Here is a 17,038-nt window from a genome sequence, read left to right as displayed (position 1 = left end):
CGTAAAGTATCGATCCGGTCTAACAAGATTGCTTGTACAAAATCATAATAAATAAATATATCCTAATCCTAATATGTAAATAGATATAATATGATTATTGATTATATCTATTTTGCTATATATTCATACTCAATACTTTATTGTGGTTAAATATTTGTTATTCCTTTTGGACCTTTCAATCGATTGCTCATCAGTTGCTAATGGCGTGCCTCAAGGGACGAAGGGGATCCACATTAACGATACAGTGGAAATAAATTTTAAACTTGGCATCATTGCAATTTATAATCAACTTCATCATTTTTTAAGCCACTGGTGACTACTAGTAACTGACACTGTGTTGTATACGACTGAGTGGACTGTTCAAGAGTCCCCGGTTCCATTAAACCAGTCTATTTAAAACATACTTCCATCTCTCAAGTTAAATTATAGTAAATTATCCGCAAGGCAAAACCTAAAGAACTCAAACATAACAAAATAAATGAACAAAACCATGTTACGTGAGGATCATCCATCAATCCGTTCAAATACACACATTCGTTCCACTACATTAATGAATCGTTCGAAACGAAAGTAATCCGATTAAAAATATCGTCAAATTAGCTCGTTTGAAAATTGTACTGTTGTTTTTACATTGTTATTGAGTGCTGTTACAAATATGAGCAAATATTGGTATTTTTATACGCTAAAACGAGTTGTTGCAAGCATTTCGAATCGATTTCAATGGGTTTTTTTTTAATTGAAACTTGTTAATCATCAAGCTTTTTTGAAAAGTGATAATAATATGTAGATGTAGCTATACTGTCATCAAGTTTAGTGGTAGTTTTATCAAATTTCTACTTGACTCTACCAGCCAAGCCGCAAATAAATATCGTATTGTGATGACTTGCCTATGAAATACGTGTAGAAATTTGCGTACTAAGTTAATATATTATTCTCGCTAGGAAGTCGATTCAATTATAATCAAATGAACGTACGTTTATTTTTTTGACGTGCAGTGTATATAAAAGTTTTCTACACTATGAGCATGTCCTTAATTCCCTGTCTCTTTCACACCGTGGATTAAGTTGGTGTTAGCCACGTTAGTTGATGCATGCCACTATGAATATTCACGTGGCTCGGACGTGGTCACGCATAGATGATGCAAAATGAACTCCTCCGCTGTTATGAACTCCTAGTTACTTTGGCTTAAATAGAACCATGTATTTTAGGTATAGTTAAACTAACTATTACTAACTAAACCTGGATAATATTTTAGACAAGGAACGGAACGTTTAATGTATGTTAAATTGTATAGAAATAATAGGTGATTCATAATTTGATATTTTCATTATGTCTGCAAGAAGATGCATAAAAATAAGACAGTAAATTGTTTATAATATTTTGTTTATTACCGTCATTTCCTAATTAATTCCCTTTTTTAAGGAAAATGCAAAGATGTTATTCTCCCTAAAAAGACGGACATTTTAAAACGAGTCTTTAATTTGGCCGTTATAATAGATGGCCAAGGGGAATAGAACATTTATTTTATAATTACCTGGGGTGTATAATGCTACATTTACATTAATTAATAGCTAGCTAGGACCTTTGTTACGCCGCAGTGGTCTAAAAAAATGTAATGTCTACTTACAACCATTTTGTAAGTTTATGAAGGGTCTATCCGGTGAATGCGACGAGCTTGTGATCTCTTATGTAATTCTGTTTGCCTGGTACTTATTGTTGCTAACCTAGGGTAAATCGATCTATTTGTTAAAAATGTCCAATTTACTTCGGACAGAATGATGGAACATCATAAATATCCATGATTTTATATTCCACTGTAGTTAATAAGTTTGCTAACTAGTACCAGGAATGAAGTAAGAGTACACTGACTGATTAATACTAGGCAAACATAAAGATGCTAAGCTTTTTGCATCTTCACGATCTTTGCCGCGGCGACTACGCTGAAGGGTCACTTAGCAGTATAATTATGAGATAAATCTATGTGCTTGAGAAAGCAAGCAAAAAGGGTCCCTCAGTAAATAACTATCCACTACTTACTATAGTTTAGTCGTTAGGATAATTTGAAGAAACCCAATTATTTTGAAGGACTGAGGACATTTCGCCCGCTTTCGTTGCGCAGTATTTAAAATGGACTCCCACTACCCGTGCGTCGGGAGGTCGTGAGTTTGATTCCCACACGAAATGCTTGTTATTTTTATCCGTTGGTTTTCTGTAAAAAAGAAAGAAAAAGGTTTCATGCTTTTGAAATCTTGTCAACTTCATAAAAACAATATGTTTCATTTATGTAACTTTATAAATGGTTATAAAATAATTATTTTGGTTGTCCATAATGGATGCGCGCAATTAATCGTAGCTTTGTGTATGAAACTGATTTTGACACGCATTATGAATAAATGATCACTATTTACCTACTGATATTCGTTTTATCGGATCGTGTCCTAGTTAAAGCTTAATTTGTTTTTGTTCATTTTGTTTCATAACGTTGTTTATAAACCATTGTTATATACATTCGACAATTAATGCGAAGGTTTTGTATTCCTATATCTCAATAAAAAGAAAATTATTTAGAAAGACGCGTAAGGAAAGAGCTTTATAAGCTTCTCATAGTTAAATCCCGTTCTTAATATTTTACCTCTTCATGTCTTCTGTGCTCCTAGTATCTTGTTAGTTTATTTACTCGATCTAATGCACGCAAAGCATTTGCTTCGAGTTCCTTACAATAAAGTAAGTAAGCTTGCGATATTGGGTCGAAATTCCCCAATAAATACCGTCTAGTAACAATATTCTTCATTTTGTGTTGAGGAACTTGGTCCACAATGTTTGCTTCGGCTACCTTTATAGGAATTTCTCTGAACAAACCGGTTTAGATATTTGTGCTGAATATTTAGACTGGATTAAAACCTGAGAGGATTACTTTATGGGAAGTATCTTCACATATAGCATTCAATCACTTTTGAAGGCAAATTGCACGCTCTTTTGTTACAGTACCTAGTGGTTGGATTCTGAAAGGAAAATTATTTGCTGTAAACAAATAAAAAAACGGCGAATTTTTCAGATAGATCATCTATCTATGTTAATATATTTATTCTTATTGAATTCTCAAAAAGAAATAGTGTTTCACCCACATGGTTATGAAAAGTATAAAAACATAGGCGGTATATTAAATTAATAATTAAATGTCCAAGACTATTAAACTATGTACCCGTGTTCTCAAGTCCCGTCTAATTTCAACAGAATTTCAGCTTAACAACCTTTCTTACTAAATTAGTAATTGAACAGAAATGTTTAAAATTTTACAGAAAGTTTTCATAATTTTTCACGAACATTTTGCATTAATAAGGCTGACATTTGACGAGATTTCATTAAAGTAGCTGAAAGGAGTTATTCTGATATAAAATGTAGATTAAAATCTTGTCAAAGTACTTGCTAGTCTTGGTACATTATAAGCAATATCAAATTTAATCAAACTCATTGAAATGAACGGCCGTATCGGTGGATATTTCGTTGGATATTCTTTATGAAATACTTAAAATGCTAATCTGAGATGATAATAATTTATAACGTTAATATTATTTAAATATTGTAAATTTGTTGTAAATAAATTGTTCTAATTTAATAGTAAAATAAAGAAATGTATAAATCAGTACAGTCGTAATATAAAATATTTTGTATGTAATATTTGATTGTCATAAATAATTATCAATATTTAATTGTTTAGAAGTGACTGTGTTATCTTTACAGTATTTTGATCCTTTTAGTTGTGTTTACCAAGGCAAATTCATTAATGGCCTTTCATACATACCTACATACTTTATATGAGCTGAACTTCTCGGTAGTTGTAGGCGTTTGTCTTAAGCGAAGTATTGTATTCTGGATACAAATTTATATGTGTGAAATAACATATTGTGTGCCTTGTCAACAGCCTTTCGACAAGTGCTACATCGGCGCGACGGCTGAATTAGACGAGGAGCGAGTGTTCTGCGGCCAGATGGCTGCCATCTACCTGTTCGGAGAGGCGCTCACCACGCATCAGATCTGCGCCATGCACCGGCTTGGACCAGGGTATAAGGTGAGCGAGGAAGTATCATGTTGATTTATTTGATGGGCCAATTATGGAAATGTAGTTCTTTACGATTATTTAATCATGTTGGTTTTCGATTATAGTAAAAAAAGTTTAAAGTTAAACATATTTGTAAGAGTAATTTCTGATTGCTTATAAAACTTAAAATATACTACTTTAAATGTGTATTGCGTGTTCTTAAGGATAGATACATATGATTTACAATAGGCTTAGAGAAATCTGCGAAGAAACCGATTGTTGCAGATTTTACAAGAAAAATATTAATATTTGAATTATTTGGATTTTGATTATTTGGATTATTATGATTTTCAACATGTTATGAATTTGTATAACATACAAAATTTCTATTTGTTTCTTGCTTACCATGGGAACAGAGTCAATTCCGTTTCGACAACGAATGCAACATCAGTTTACCGGAGAACCATAAAAGGGTGAGCGAGACAACCGCTCCAAAGCTTGAAAGCGCTGATGTTCCTAATCCCGATCCCGAAACCTCCCCCCCAACTGTTGAGCTACAGCCGCCTGACGTAGCTTCCGCTGACGAAGATACTAAGGCAGCAGAAACAGAAGAAGCATGCGTAGTTGTGAAAGAAGACGCGACACCTCGAGGAAGGCGAATGGCCGACGAGGCGCGCGAAGTGGCCGCCGCGCATGCCTCAATGCTCGTAGATATTGAAGCATGCAAGCGTGTAAGCATGTCGCGCCGCTTGCCTTTATACTGATTTTTGTTTGTTCCGCTTCTGTTTGTTTCAACCCACACGTGTACAGGATCACTGTGTAGAGGTGTGTCTAAATGTAAGCGCGGCAACTCAAGGCGTTGTTAGGACACACATTGCCGTGGCTGAGTTTAGACGTAGGATGTTATTTTCGCACTACATATGTCTGGAAAAAACTACATGGGTATCAAAATCGAACAAATATAGACTCATCCACTGCCTAAAATTTAAAAAGCAGCTCGCGTGTTACGCGGCAATTGCACTTGCACCTTTCTTCGAATATTGTCTCATCAAACGTCTTAACTGCCACTTACGCTTAGACGCACTTTTATGTTCATCAGCTATTTTATTTATGTGTGGTTTAGGGTCAGTTTCGTTTCGACACCGAGTGCCGGTCTCCACTGCCGTCAGCTGAAGTTCGAATCGACCGATACGGCGATCTCATTCACGACCCAATGCAGAACATTCACGACGTAAGACGACTCGTTAATGAATGCGTTTGTCAAAGGGGTTTTACTACTTACTTACTCATAAGGGTGGTTCTACTGTAACGACTAACTTTTAAGGGTATTTTGGTCAGTCTGAAACCTGCATGATTGTTAACATTTTATCATATTTTCAATTTCTAATGATTCAAATAACTCAGCCGTGGTTCATCGTTAAAATAATTATCTCCATTTAGAAACAGAATTCCGTAATGGAAATCATTTAATGCACAAAAGGTAACGAAAGCAACAAAGGGCGACTTAATTTCTGTGATTGTTTAAATTCGCTAAAGCGTTGCGATTTTCCAACGAAAATCGGTGAAATCGGAGCGATTTATCAAAAGATCTATTCAAGCTTGATATTTTAAAGGATTTTGTATAAATATTTGACTGAAAACTTGTTTCATTCGCAACAAAACGCCGTGGAGCCGTCGATGTTACTCAGAATTAATTAGTTTTGATATTATTTCTCTTTATTTTTATTCTCTCGTTTCATCGCGTCGGTGGCTCGTTTATTTGCTATCTGGTTTTGTTGAAGCAAATCCTCTTAATGAGTATATTTTGCGTGCAAACTTTAGTTTTATGTTAATTTAAAGTTGTATAGTTTGGTGTGCACTGCGGAGATGAAGTTGAACGGTCAGCTTACAGACATATCGGTTTTGTTACACTTCGCTGAATCGAGGACTGTGGCCCTCACTCAAAACTTATTTATTGGTCCCGGATTGAAAAGTTTCAGGTAATAGATTCAGGGCCTTCATTAGTCCTAAATAAATAAGGGTTTCGGTTCGTACTGTCTTATATAATATTTACTAATGGCATACTGAAATTCGCGAGTACCGACCTTCCACTTTGTTTAAATGTGTAATTATGTACGGAGTAAATGACTTTACTGTTTGTAATCAAAACAAGCAGCGCTTATGAATTAAAAGTTATTTCTCCGTTTGATACTGATGTATGGTAATTTAGATAAACAAAGCTTTAATTGGCATACGGTTTAAAACAAACAACTTCCTTTATAAATAAGTAACGAAACGATCAAAGCAGTAATGACTTGATGTCCACTCAAACAAAGTTTTGCATTGACCCCTAAATACGGTATCGATTAACAAACGTTCAGGAAGAGCAAATGAGCAATTCCAGTTAAGTGTATCGCCGCAGAAGTGCCTACCAGGGGCTCAGAACAAACAAAGAGATGTCCGGCCAGTTTGCACAAGTTTTCCCTTTAAACACAAGTCGTAACGCAAGTTTTGGGATCGCTCCTACTCTCCATGAGACCCTACTGCCATTTGATACTACTCGTGATGACCGGACTGTTGCGGTTTCATTATAATTCACCCTGAGAATTATTCCGTGCCGTTTGAGATGATAGCATTGAGAGGAGAGGTAGTTATTTAACGTAGTGCTCCCCGTGTTTTATGTTTTCCTAGTGCTCAGTTCGCATCTTACGGATTCTTTGCGGAAAGTTCTTGAGGAAAACTTTCTTGAGGTTAGATTTTTTAACAAAAAATATTTTAACTTCTGCGAGTAGCATTTCAATCTTGGAAACTTTATTAAAAAGGACTATTCACTAAATCTTTTAAAGCTTTTAACTTGATGTAATTTTTATATATTAAGGCACTCGTGCCGCGGTGCTTTAGTCGCATGATTGTTTAAAAAATTCAAGAATTTGATCTCCGTGAAGTAATTTTATTAGACTCAAGTCAACCTCGTTTAATCTTTTGAGCATTAAGCAATACATCAAATTGTACAGAGATAATATAAACTTATTCACTAACTGTTATTCCTCTATCAAATTAGACTTGAAACTGTGGTATAAAATTTTATATTGAGATCATCTAATGAGTTCCAGAGTCAGTCTTTTAGATAATATAGTACTTTGTATGCTTTTTGAAGTATCTCCCCTTGTATAAGTACTTTTTAAATAGCATTAAATATTCAGAAACGTTTCGGAATGTAGCTCTACTTTTGTTAAAGGTCCCCTTTTGATTCGCAAAGAAAACTTCTTGATTGCTACTTAATTTTGTTAAGTTTAATGTCATTCTCATAATGGAATGTCCAATTACAGTAATGACGGAGACATTTTGAGATAATTGGACTGGAATTATAATTAATTTTATAATCTCATAATTATTTTTCTAATTACACGGGGTCAGATTGGTGTTTAACATGACATAAGTGATGTTTATAAGGGCTGTCGTTTGACCTTTCCCGTGTAAATGAGGATACCCTTCGCGCATGGGTTAACATGTCAGATTTTTTCGCGTGGGCAATTTTCAGTGTTTTTTGGGTAGCAACCTCAAAAGGTTAAAATATTTTATGTGACCTTATCTCGGCAATAGGGCGTCTGGAGTCTAGATTGATAATATAATTCAGTTTGTTGTAGGACTCCATTTGCGAATAATTTAATAAGACAACATCATTTTTAGAATAACTTTCATGGAATTTGTTTACAAAATACTCTCAAACAAAAATAATTCTTACTTTGTCTAATAAAACTCAATCAACGCTCTACGTAACTGGGTTTCATAAAAAAATATAAACTGTGATGAAAATAAAATTGTATTAATCTTATTTCAGTAAGTTTAGGATGATTTTCAGGAAGTTATTATAACAAAGTTGTGCGTTCAGAAAGTTGAGAGAAAAAAGTAAAATGTTGCCGCTACCGGAATGCAATTAAAAGTTTGCTAATTGATTTTTTTTATTAATTATGTCAGAGTTGCGGGTCATAATGAGTTTGTAGAGGCGCCAACGTTCGTCGCATACTAATTTGACTAAGACCCGAGCCACGACACCGCCGGGATTCTTTTCAAATCTTTGAATAGAAATATATTTTTAGATGCATGTTTTCTTTGGTTAAGTAATTTATTCGTGTAGTAAGGCATGAAATATAAAGCCAATATAGATTTCAAGCGTAAGTTTAACCATGATTAGTATAAAGAAAATCAGTTTTTGAGTGTAGTGAATGGCTTATGAAAAATGATACAAAATAACTAAGTAAAACATACTTTTAGCAAGAAAATAACAGACTCCCTTTCTTAGGTATTTTTTCTGTGCCTAACATGTTCCTGATTAACCCTTATCATCTCGTCTTATAAAATAAGCCCTTATTCTAGACTTAGTTCAACATTTAAGCTCTATAATTGAGTTGTCCAACGCTGAAACGTCTTTATCGTGAAGGTTTGAGTAGCGTGTCGGGTCCTAACTTCGCAAACGATATTCCACAAGTTTGACCCGAGTGTTACTTAGATCGCTGCTCGCTGCTACTCTGCCCGTTGTATGACGTCGACGCAGTGACCGCGGTGTATGTTATTCAGTTTTAAAGTAATAAAGTTATTTTTTTATTGATATTAATTGAAGACCATTGACATCAGCAAATGTAATCCCCCCTGTAATTATTGGTGTGGATTTTAAGCGGTGAATTCACTTTTAAAAGCTGGTCATTGCAACAATTGAATCATTGTAAAAAAATTATATGCAGATTGCAGGGTTTATTATTTTAATCTCTTCACTCCCAAAACACTTACCTAATTAGTTATTCCATAAGTTTACTCTTATTGCATTTTACACTATTAAATGCATCATGCATATTTTACTCATATTTCTAAGCGCGACATGAATGGACCTTATTTTTTTTACTCTCTGTAAACATAACCTTAGTTTCATGAATAGTATCAAGGGAACTCATCTTTTATTTTCAACGAATTTATTATGAAAGTTGTGTTCAATTACGTCCACGATCAGTAATTGAAAAGCGTTAACAGTTAGTTTTTTCATAAAATACCGGTAATTTGTTTAACAAGGTCTCCTCTTATACTTGAGTTTGAATTTAAATGTAATTAACTGTTTTATTGAAGTAATTGTTTGATTATTCGTTAAGAAGATATTATATCTCAGTGAATTTCGATATGAACTTTACTTGTTTTAGATAAGACAAGACAAGAGGTGTTTTTTTTAATCTTTTTGGTCCATAATTATGATCTTCTATGAATTTTAATAAAATACCATTAAAGTACCCATCTATGAACTGGCCTAGCCAAAAACTCCTTGCCATTATCGCTATTGAGTGCTGACTATAATCGTCGACTCAGTTCATGATGACGTTGCATCTGAGACGAGAAGTACTAGGACAGCATAAACGTAAAGAGCTTCGTGTTCCAGTATTCTTAGCCTGTCCTTCTACTGTATTGTTAGGTATAGTAAATGTTCGTTCTTGCGTTTTTACGACTCGCATGCGTCGTATAACTTTTCTAGTGTGACGTAGTAAAACAAGTTGCGTAAAATATATAATGAGAAGGTACTTGCCACGTAAATACGTAAATTTTACGATCCACTAAAACGAGAGTTTTACGCGCAATTGTGACGGGATCGTTGATTTTCTAATGTCCGTCTTGTAGTGCTATTTTGGAAGTGGAAAGAGCATTTTCATGAACAAAAGTTGTAAGTAAGGCAAGCTGAAACATTTACCTAAACTTAAAAAAAAATGTCGGGTATAGTACGCGAATGTGTTAAAATCTAAATGTTTTTCTCCTCTAAAAGGTTATTCAAAGAAATAAATAATAAGGGCGCCTATTTCTATACAAAATTGACTATCCAACTCATTCATAAAGCTGTGCTCGAATTAGTTCAAGAATAGTATAGGTTTTTTAAATTTGAATTATATTATCAAGTAATTGGAAACAAAATAAATTATCTCCGAAAGAATTCAAGTCAATTTGAACCGAATTGTAACGACATCTAACTTAAATAAATGTACAATTTGAGTCGTGGCGATATTTCACCGCGCTCAGCATTTGTAATCAGTGAATTATTCGACCCTCTCCCTCCCCCCCGGCGCCATTGTTGTTGATAATTCACTCAAATAAAATAATAAAGTATTCTGCTATCGTCGGCTTAGCCGGGGACCTCATTAATATTAAATACAGTCTAATTTTTAGCCTGGTATAGTCAGTTTAGAAGATTTTTTGGGCTGTCACACGCAGATTAGGTTAACATTGTCTATAATTATGACTAATTTTACTTTATAATATAAATAGATAAAACCAAATATTATAATCAGTTACATGCGAACACGCATTTAACGTTAGAATGCCTGACGTTCCGGCGCAGGTTGCACTGGCCGTGGTTGTAGGCTGACTCAGTAGTTTTAGATTTATGAAACCAAATATTGTGATATAATTGTCGATTTTTCTAGTTTAACCCCCTAGCTAACATTTTTACGACATATTTAGAAGAAATACGACAAGAGACACTTCTTCTACTTCCTTGAAATATTTAATCTCGTATTTTGACATAACAAACGCTCTTGGCTTTGCAACAGAGCGATATGTGATACTCCCGTGAGTTAAATTAAATCATTGTTCCTCATGAGAAATGACCATACGTTTCCAATATATCTCCATAGTGTTATAGGTCAGAACTGTGATGTGAAATACTATTCTACGTAGAAGGTAAATGGTCTTACAATTGAACAATAACTTTTTATTACACGTTTTAAATAGATAAACAAAGGCCCGTTTTCACGAGCTTTAAACAGACGATTGTAACCCGCAAACCTCATGATTCCCCGTTAATTAAGTCCAAGCCCTCAGTCAGTCATAATTTAAGCCCATTTCAATGGCTCTCTGGGGCATAAAATGAGATTGAACAATGCAAAGACTAGGCGAACTAATATAATTGTGAACAAGCTCAAACAAATGCCCTGCCACCCAGACTGGGCTTAACAAAACGTAATTTTCTGCGGACACTGGCAATTGTTTTTATTTTCTTTTTTTGTTCTTGTTGTGGTATTATTATATTTTCGTTCAATTTTGAACAAAGATCTTTATAGTATTTGTCCTTTTGTTGCGCCTAGGGTCCCTAAAATGAGGTCTTTCACGGTAAATTATGACGCTGATTGCGAATTTTGCGATAAATTTACTTAATTATTTTTTAATAGTTTCTCATATTATATACTAGAAATATTTTTAACTTGAATTAAGTTAATGAAACAAAAATACCTTCGCATACTAACAATGCCTAATTTAAAGAGAGTTTTGTTAAGTATCTAAAACAATCATTTTAAAATATGTATTTCTTGCAGTATTCATCATCTTTTACAAAGCCTAATTTTCAAAATTAAAGTTAGTTAATAAACAAGTTATAACAACACCCCATAGCTGTATAAGCTAGGTTCTAACTCAGCTACAGGGTGGTTGTAAGTTGGCACGACTAAGTTTTACGAAGGAAGGCAGCGCAGCCAACTTGTGACGGACTGTGACAAGATTGCAAGCTTGTAAACTGTTGTACGATAAAAACTATTACTACAACTTTCTTATGCTTTCCTAGTATGCGCTTTTGTTACTTTACAATTTTGTTAAATGATTTAGTATTTATAAATCTTATTAATTGAGTATTTATTATGAGAATTAACAAATAAATATATTGATATCTTTAATAAATTGTGTATGTTGATAGTTTCTGTGCTTCGTGGGGTACGAAAAAAGTCGGTCCCGGTTGTTGTCTAATTAAATAGCAGTCCTTGAGCCAATTCAAAGGCCTTAGTAGGCTTGAACAACTTTGACAGTAGGTTGATCACTAACAATACGACGAGATAAGTACATTGGTGTCTTCTCAAAGGTTAGCCGACGTATCATAATTAACTCAAGCTCTGCAATTCCTGAAAACCCTTGCTGTACAGCGGTGCAATAATTAATTATACATATTACCAATTTAAATTGACTACATTGAAATTCTCTCTATCCGAGAATCCCTCTGTAATTATCCTAATTAGTATTAGATGACGTTTGTAATTTGGCAGTAGCGTTAAACAGCGCTAATCCGTCTCATTTGCTATGCTAATTGATTAATGTACTAATAAGCTATTACACCTAGGTTACCTAAGGTGTCATTATCAATTAATCAGTTGAAATTGCAAATCAATTGCCACTGGCGCTTAGTAATTACGACTTCATGTACTAGGAACGCATAAGCTGATAATGAGTAACGATGCAAATGAAATACGATAGTATTCCAGAATTAGTGTGCGGTTTACATTAATAAAGGTGTTCAATTTATTTAAAATAAATTTTTGGTCACATTATTTTTTTAATGAATAATCCAGCCAAACATTTGTTAAAATCTTATTAATCGATGCTACCTTATAAGTGAAATATCTTAATATTTATTTATTTAAAGTTACTTTAACACTCACAAAACAAGTTTAGAAGTAATAATTTCGCTTTTACAAAAGTCAACATTTTAGCTCTTACCCGTACAAGGCAAACTTAAAGCATTTCAGAGATATGTCACCGGTCAAGATTCATATGAAATGCAGACGTATGCAGATTCCACTCACAGTTCTACCGCTCTAAATAATGTGATCTTGTCAAAAGAGATGACGGGAAAAGTACTACAATTTCGTATCTCTGCAGCATGTAGCTCGAGGCCTTGCTTTGAAATTTTCGTTTAGTTCAAATAAGTTAATATAAATGAAACTGAATTGTACAAAATATAAGAGTTTATAGTCTAAAATATGACTTTATTTAGTTGCACTCACTGGTAATTTATAATTTAGTGGAGAAAGCAATCTTTAAAACAGCTAAACTTTTCTTTTTTCCCTGATATAAGTTTTTAGTCCTTGTTAAGTTAATAAAGACAGCAAGCTACAGCATTTGTATGCATTCAAAATACTTTTATATTTTAACTTGCTTATTTTATACGGAAGTAAGAGCACGAAGAATGGAAGTCGTTATGAGTTGCGACAATGCAGTAACATCTGTTTGTATAAATCGTAACAAAATACGACTGTGGCGACACAAAGCTGTACATTACATTTTATTTAGCGCTTTCAAGTCTTGTTTCCAAACAGGGAAGTTACAAAAGAACCCCTCGACTGCACTTAAACTTCTTTACAGAGACATAATTCATGTTAACTAAGTCAAAGACGCTCTGTTAAGTGTAAAACTTTTCACTCGCTACTGGGGTACTAGGATGTCATAACTTGCAAGGCGTCGCGATAAACCGGAGACTGCAGCTGTAGTGTGGAAGTTCATTGCACTTTGCAGTTTAACGGATCGCCTTTGTGATTGATGACTAGGCGATTATAGGATGTAAGAAGTCGTTTATCTTCAGTACATACTCGTTCTCTCGTAAATTTCTATGAGTAATAACATCACAAAGCGGTCAACCCATCTATTAACCAACCGTGTTTTAGTTGCATAACCTTACACAATTTTATTTATCAGTGTAAATGCAACTATCTAAGTATAGAGATTATGAAATTAATAGGGTTATTTATCATGGATTACACAAATATAATTAATTGTCAAATGCCATTTAGCTATATTGATATAATCTCTTGGGGTGAGTTTGGCTAATTGAGAGAGATTCGTGGATCTCGAAGGAGTTGTGTTGAATTTGATATAACTAACTACTGATGACTGTTTCAGTTCGGTAGACATGTTTGTTTACTTATAATATGCGATTTACAAAATGTCTTGTATAACTCTATCTGCTCTCATAGTGTGATATTAATGTTTTTCTTTAACATTATGTTATTGTTATAACAATAAAAAGGACCCAGTGACTTGTTAAAACAACACACGTAATCTCATTACATGTACTAGGTGCCCAGAAAGTAGCGAGAGCTTAAGTGCACTCTCGTGGAGACGGTACTTAGATTAGCCTCTGTAATGCACGTCTGGGCACTGAACAAACTTCAACTATACCCGATTTAACTAAAGGATCTTACACAATCACTTTCGGATCGAGAAGCTCATAGTTGCGATGGTAATCGAATCGATTAGTTAGTTATGCAACTTTTGCCAACTAGCTCTTCATAAATGGATAGCCAATTGATGGTGTTTGAGCTGTGCATTTGTTATCTCAATGCTTCGTAAAGCACTGGGTGTCAGTAGCTAAATAAGAATGATATTTTATTGTTAACAACGAGGAGTTAGTGACTTAGTAGGATGGGTGACTATATTATACCTTCCAAGTTACTCCGCGTTTCGAAAGGCACGTTAATTGTGGGTCCCAGCAGACATTGGTAAAGATTTTTGATAATCGATACCAGCAGCCAGAACCTTGAAAGTCTGACAGCCAGTCTTACCAAGGGGTATCGTGTTATAACCAAGGTAATTGCTTTGTGGAGATCCGATAGGCAGTCGCTCCATGTAAAATACTGGTATTCAGCTGCATCTGGTGAGACTGGAAGCCGACTCCAACATGCAACATACCTAGTTGGAAGGAAGGCTAGACTGATTGATTTTATATTGAACAATCGTTCGTGTAAACATTCGCATTGGTCGTCTGAAACCCCCTTTAGTGTATGCGGAACCGATAGCACGTACAAAATTTAAAGTAAAGCCCGACTGACCGAGAATTAGTTAAAATTAGCTTTTAACGGTTATTCGTTAAGCTTATTTGAGTCTGTGCGGTTCAATGTAAGCTCGGGTAAGTGCAGGATTACCACGGTATGTTAGAAAATTAGAATTTACATTTTCACACTAAGAGGTTAAGTTTTGTGGATAGTTAGTACAATTTCACGTTTATTAATTTGCAAGTACTTTAGCTCTTAAGCTTGTGTCTCCTTGACTATAGATCATACGGGTTTGATTTGAAGTTCGGGTAAATTATACGCGTTTAATTTTCGGTTCGGTAAATGGTGGTTTTAATTTAAAGTACATTTAGTTCATAGCATTGCATTTTAAAGAGTTTACTCGAAAAGTAACAGTGCAAGTCTTAATCTATTTAGATACTTATTATATGAAAAAAAATGTTATTAAAAATCCGTTTATAACATGTCTCGTTTAATCGTTTTCCATGTAAGTTCTCCCCAAACGTTTTTAACATTCTTGCCATTAATTAAACTTGTTTCAAAACTGTCATCCGTCTGACTAGTGGGGCCACACTTTGAATGGCTTTTAGTGGTCGTCGGCCCTCGACGGGACGTGTCTCTTTGCGGTCCAATGCTGTGGTGATAGTACTGCGGTCGACATTTTTACGTAGATGTTTATTCGTAGGCTTGTTTATGTTTATGCTCGCCTAGTAGTTTAAGCGATGCCTAATGTGCTAATGAGTTTTTTATTTCAGAAAAGTATTTTGAATATTAATAGATTTCGTAGATTTTATAAATAATTGATTTTAAATAATGGTTTTGCGTAATCACGATATTTTGAATTCTTATCGATTTGATTATGACTATAATTGTTTCTCTGTAATAAGCTACGTTTGCTTTTTACCGGGATTTGTCATATTATAAGTTTTCGCGAAACATTATACCTTTTAATCAACGTCAAGCTATATTGCATGTATGTCATGTAACAAAAGGAATATTGACATAATATTTTCATCTTACATTACTAACCTTTTATTCAGCTGTCAATACAGATAACTTTATTAAGTCATCGAAGCGCCGACATTTTCCTTTCTAACCCGTGTTAGTAACATGATCGTTACGATGTTTTATGTGCATTATTATCGACTTACTCCTTATAATAGCTGTTTTCCTGGTACTCGGAAGTGTACGCATTAGCTGTAACGTAACACTGAGTGTATTATTTAACCATTTTTCCTTTATTTATAATGTTTTTGTTATTTTTTCGCATTATTGGTGTTATTATGGAACGGTAATGGGAAAAGAACATAGTATTTTTTTCATATGTGTGATGTTGGTGTGGTGTTTTGTTGTTACTTCGTGTGATTTATGTTGTCCTGGTAGCAACAGGCTGTAGGCTTTGCATGTGTTGTATGGGGTCCCAAATATTTGTTTGTTTGTATGTGTTTGTTAAATGTTCTTTGTTGAATTCAAGTTTGTTCACGTTTAGCGTAAAGTTTTACAGCATATTAATTAAATATATCGCGTTTGCATACAACTGTAGACATAGAGCGGCTTTATTTACTCTAGACGTAAACAAACAAAATATTTTTTGGATTAAATTTATTTTTTAGTGCCATCGTAGGATAATTACATTAGTAGGAAATTAGTAAAACAAATAGTGGAGCATAGCATATTCTTTTGTTCAAATCATAATTAGAAAGCATTTCATTAATCACAAATTGATTTAAAAAAAAATACTTTTAAAGTAGAAATAGCGTACCATCCTTGAAGGGAGCAAAGACCTAATAAATATTTAATAACTCCTACTTTTGTAACTTATCCTACATTTCCACATCCTTGCAAATCCAAGTTCCGTCTTGCATCACGTTTGAACAGTGTAACTTTAAACCTGGTGCTTGTATTTAAACCTGGTTTTATCTGGCAGGTGCTATACGATGGTAAGCTATCGTCAGCGATAGTGTTCATGTATAACCCGGTGGCGACGGACGGACAGTTGTGTCTGCAGTCGGCGCCGAAGGGCAACGTTTCGTATTTCGTGCATACGCCACATGCGTTGATGCTACAGGTATGTTAAACACAATTTCAATATTTAGGATATAATATGTACCTACATTTTATATTACGAGTTTTTATAACGCTGAACTATATTTTTTTAAGAAATAAAATGGTTGGGTATCATTATGATAGTGTAATTGCAAATTGTAATATGCGACTGCCGCGCAAGAGGTCTCGGGTTCGAATCCTGGGTCCGCCCAAAGAGTCTTTTCCGAGTTTTTCTGTTAAGAATTTCTCATTGATTGTCAGGCAATCAATGAGAAATTCTTAAATAGAAATTAAAATTCTAATAGGGAGTTGAGATCGTAGATCTCCGTGCTTCGGAGAGCACGATAAGCCGTCGATTCTGCGCCTGGTCTCTCACTCTCACACACAGAAAAAT

General features: G+C 34.4%; 1 protein-coding gene across 10 annotated transcripts in view; it reads left to right on the top strand.

Moving 5' to 3' along the window:
* Positions 1–17,038, top strand: part of rg (A kinase anchor protein rugose) — a 399,649-nt gene that overhangs the window by 172,170 nt on the left and 210,441 nt on the right. For 4 of the 10 annotated variants that reach the window (XM_076125872.1, XM_076125873.1, XM_076125877.1 and 1 more), the window contains exons 9-11: positions 3,923–4,069; positions 4,456–4,512; positions 16,526–16,666. In XM_076125872.1, coding sequence (XP_075981987.1) covers positions 3,923–4,069; positions 4,456–4,512; positions 16,526–16,666 — 345 coding nt within the window. Of the gene's footprint in view, positions 1–3,922; positions 4,070–4,455; positions 4,771–5,162; positions 5,271–16,525; positions 16,667–17,038 lie in introns of all 10 variants that reach the window. The other 6 variants (XM_076125867.1, XM_076125871.1, XM_076125869.1 and 3 more) reach the window with 4 other exon arrangements.

This window comes from Anticarsia gemmatalis, chromosome 18 (assembly GCF_050436995.1).
Source record: "Anticarsia gemmatalis isolate Benzon Research Colony breed Stoneville strain chromosome 18, ilAntGemm2 primary, whole genome shotgun sequence".
NCBI classification, from domain to species: domain Eukaryota; kingdom Metazoa; phylum Arthropoda; class Insecta; order Lepidoptera; family Erebidae; genus Anticarsia; species Anticarsia gemmatalis.
This window is presented reverse-complemented; position numbering and strand designations above follow the sequence as displayed.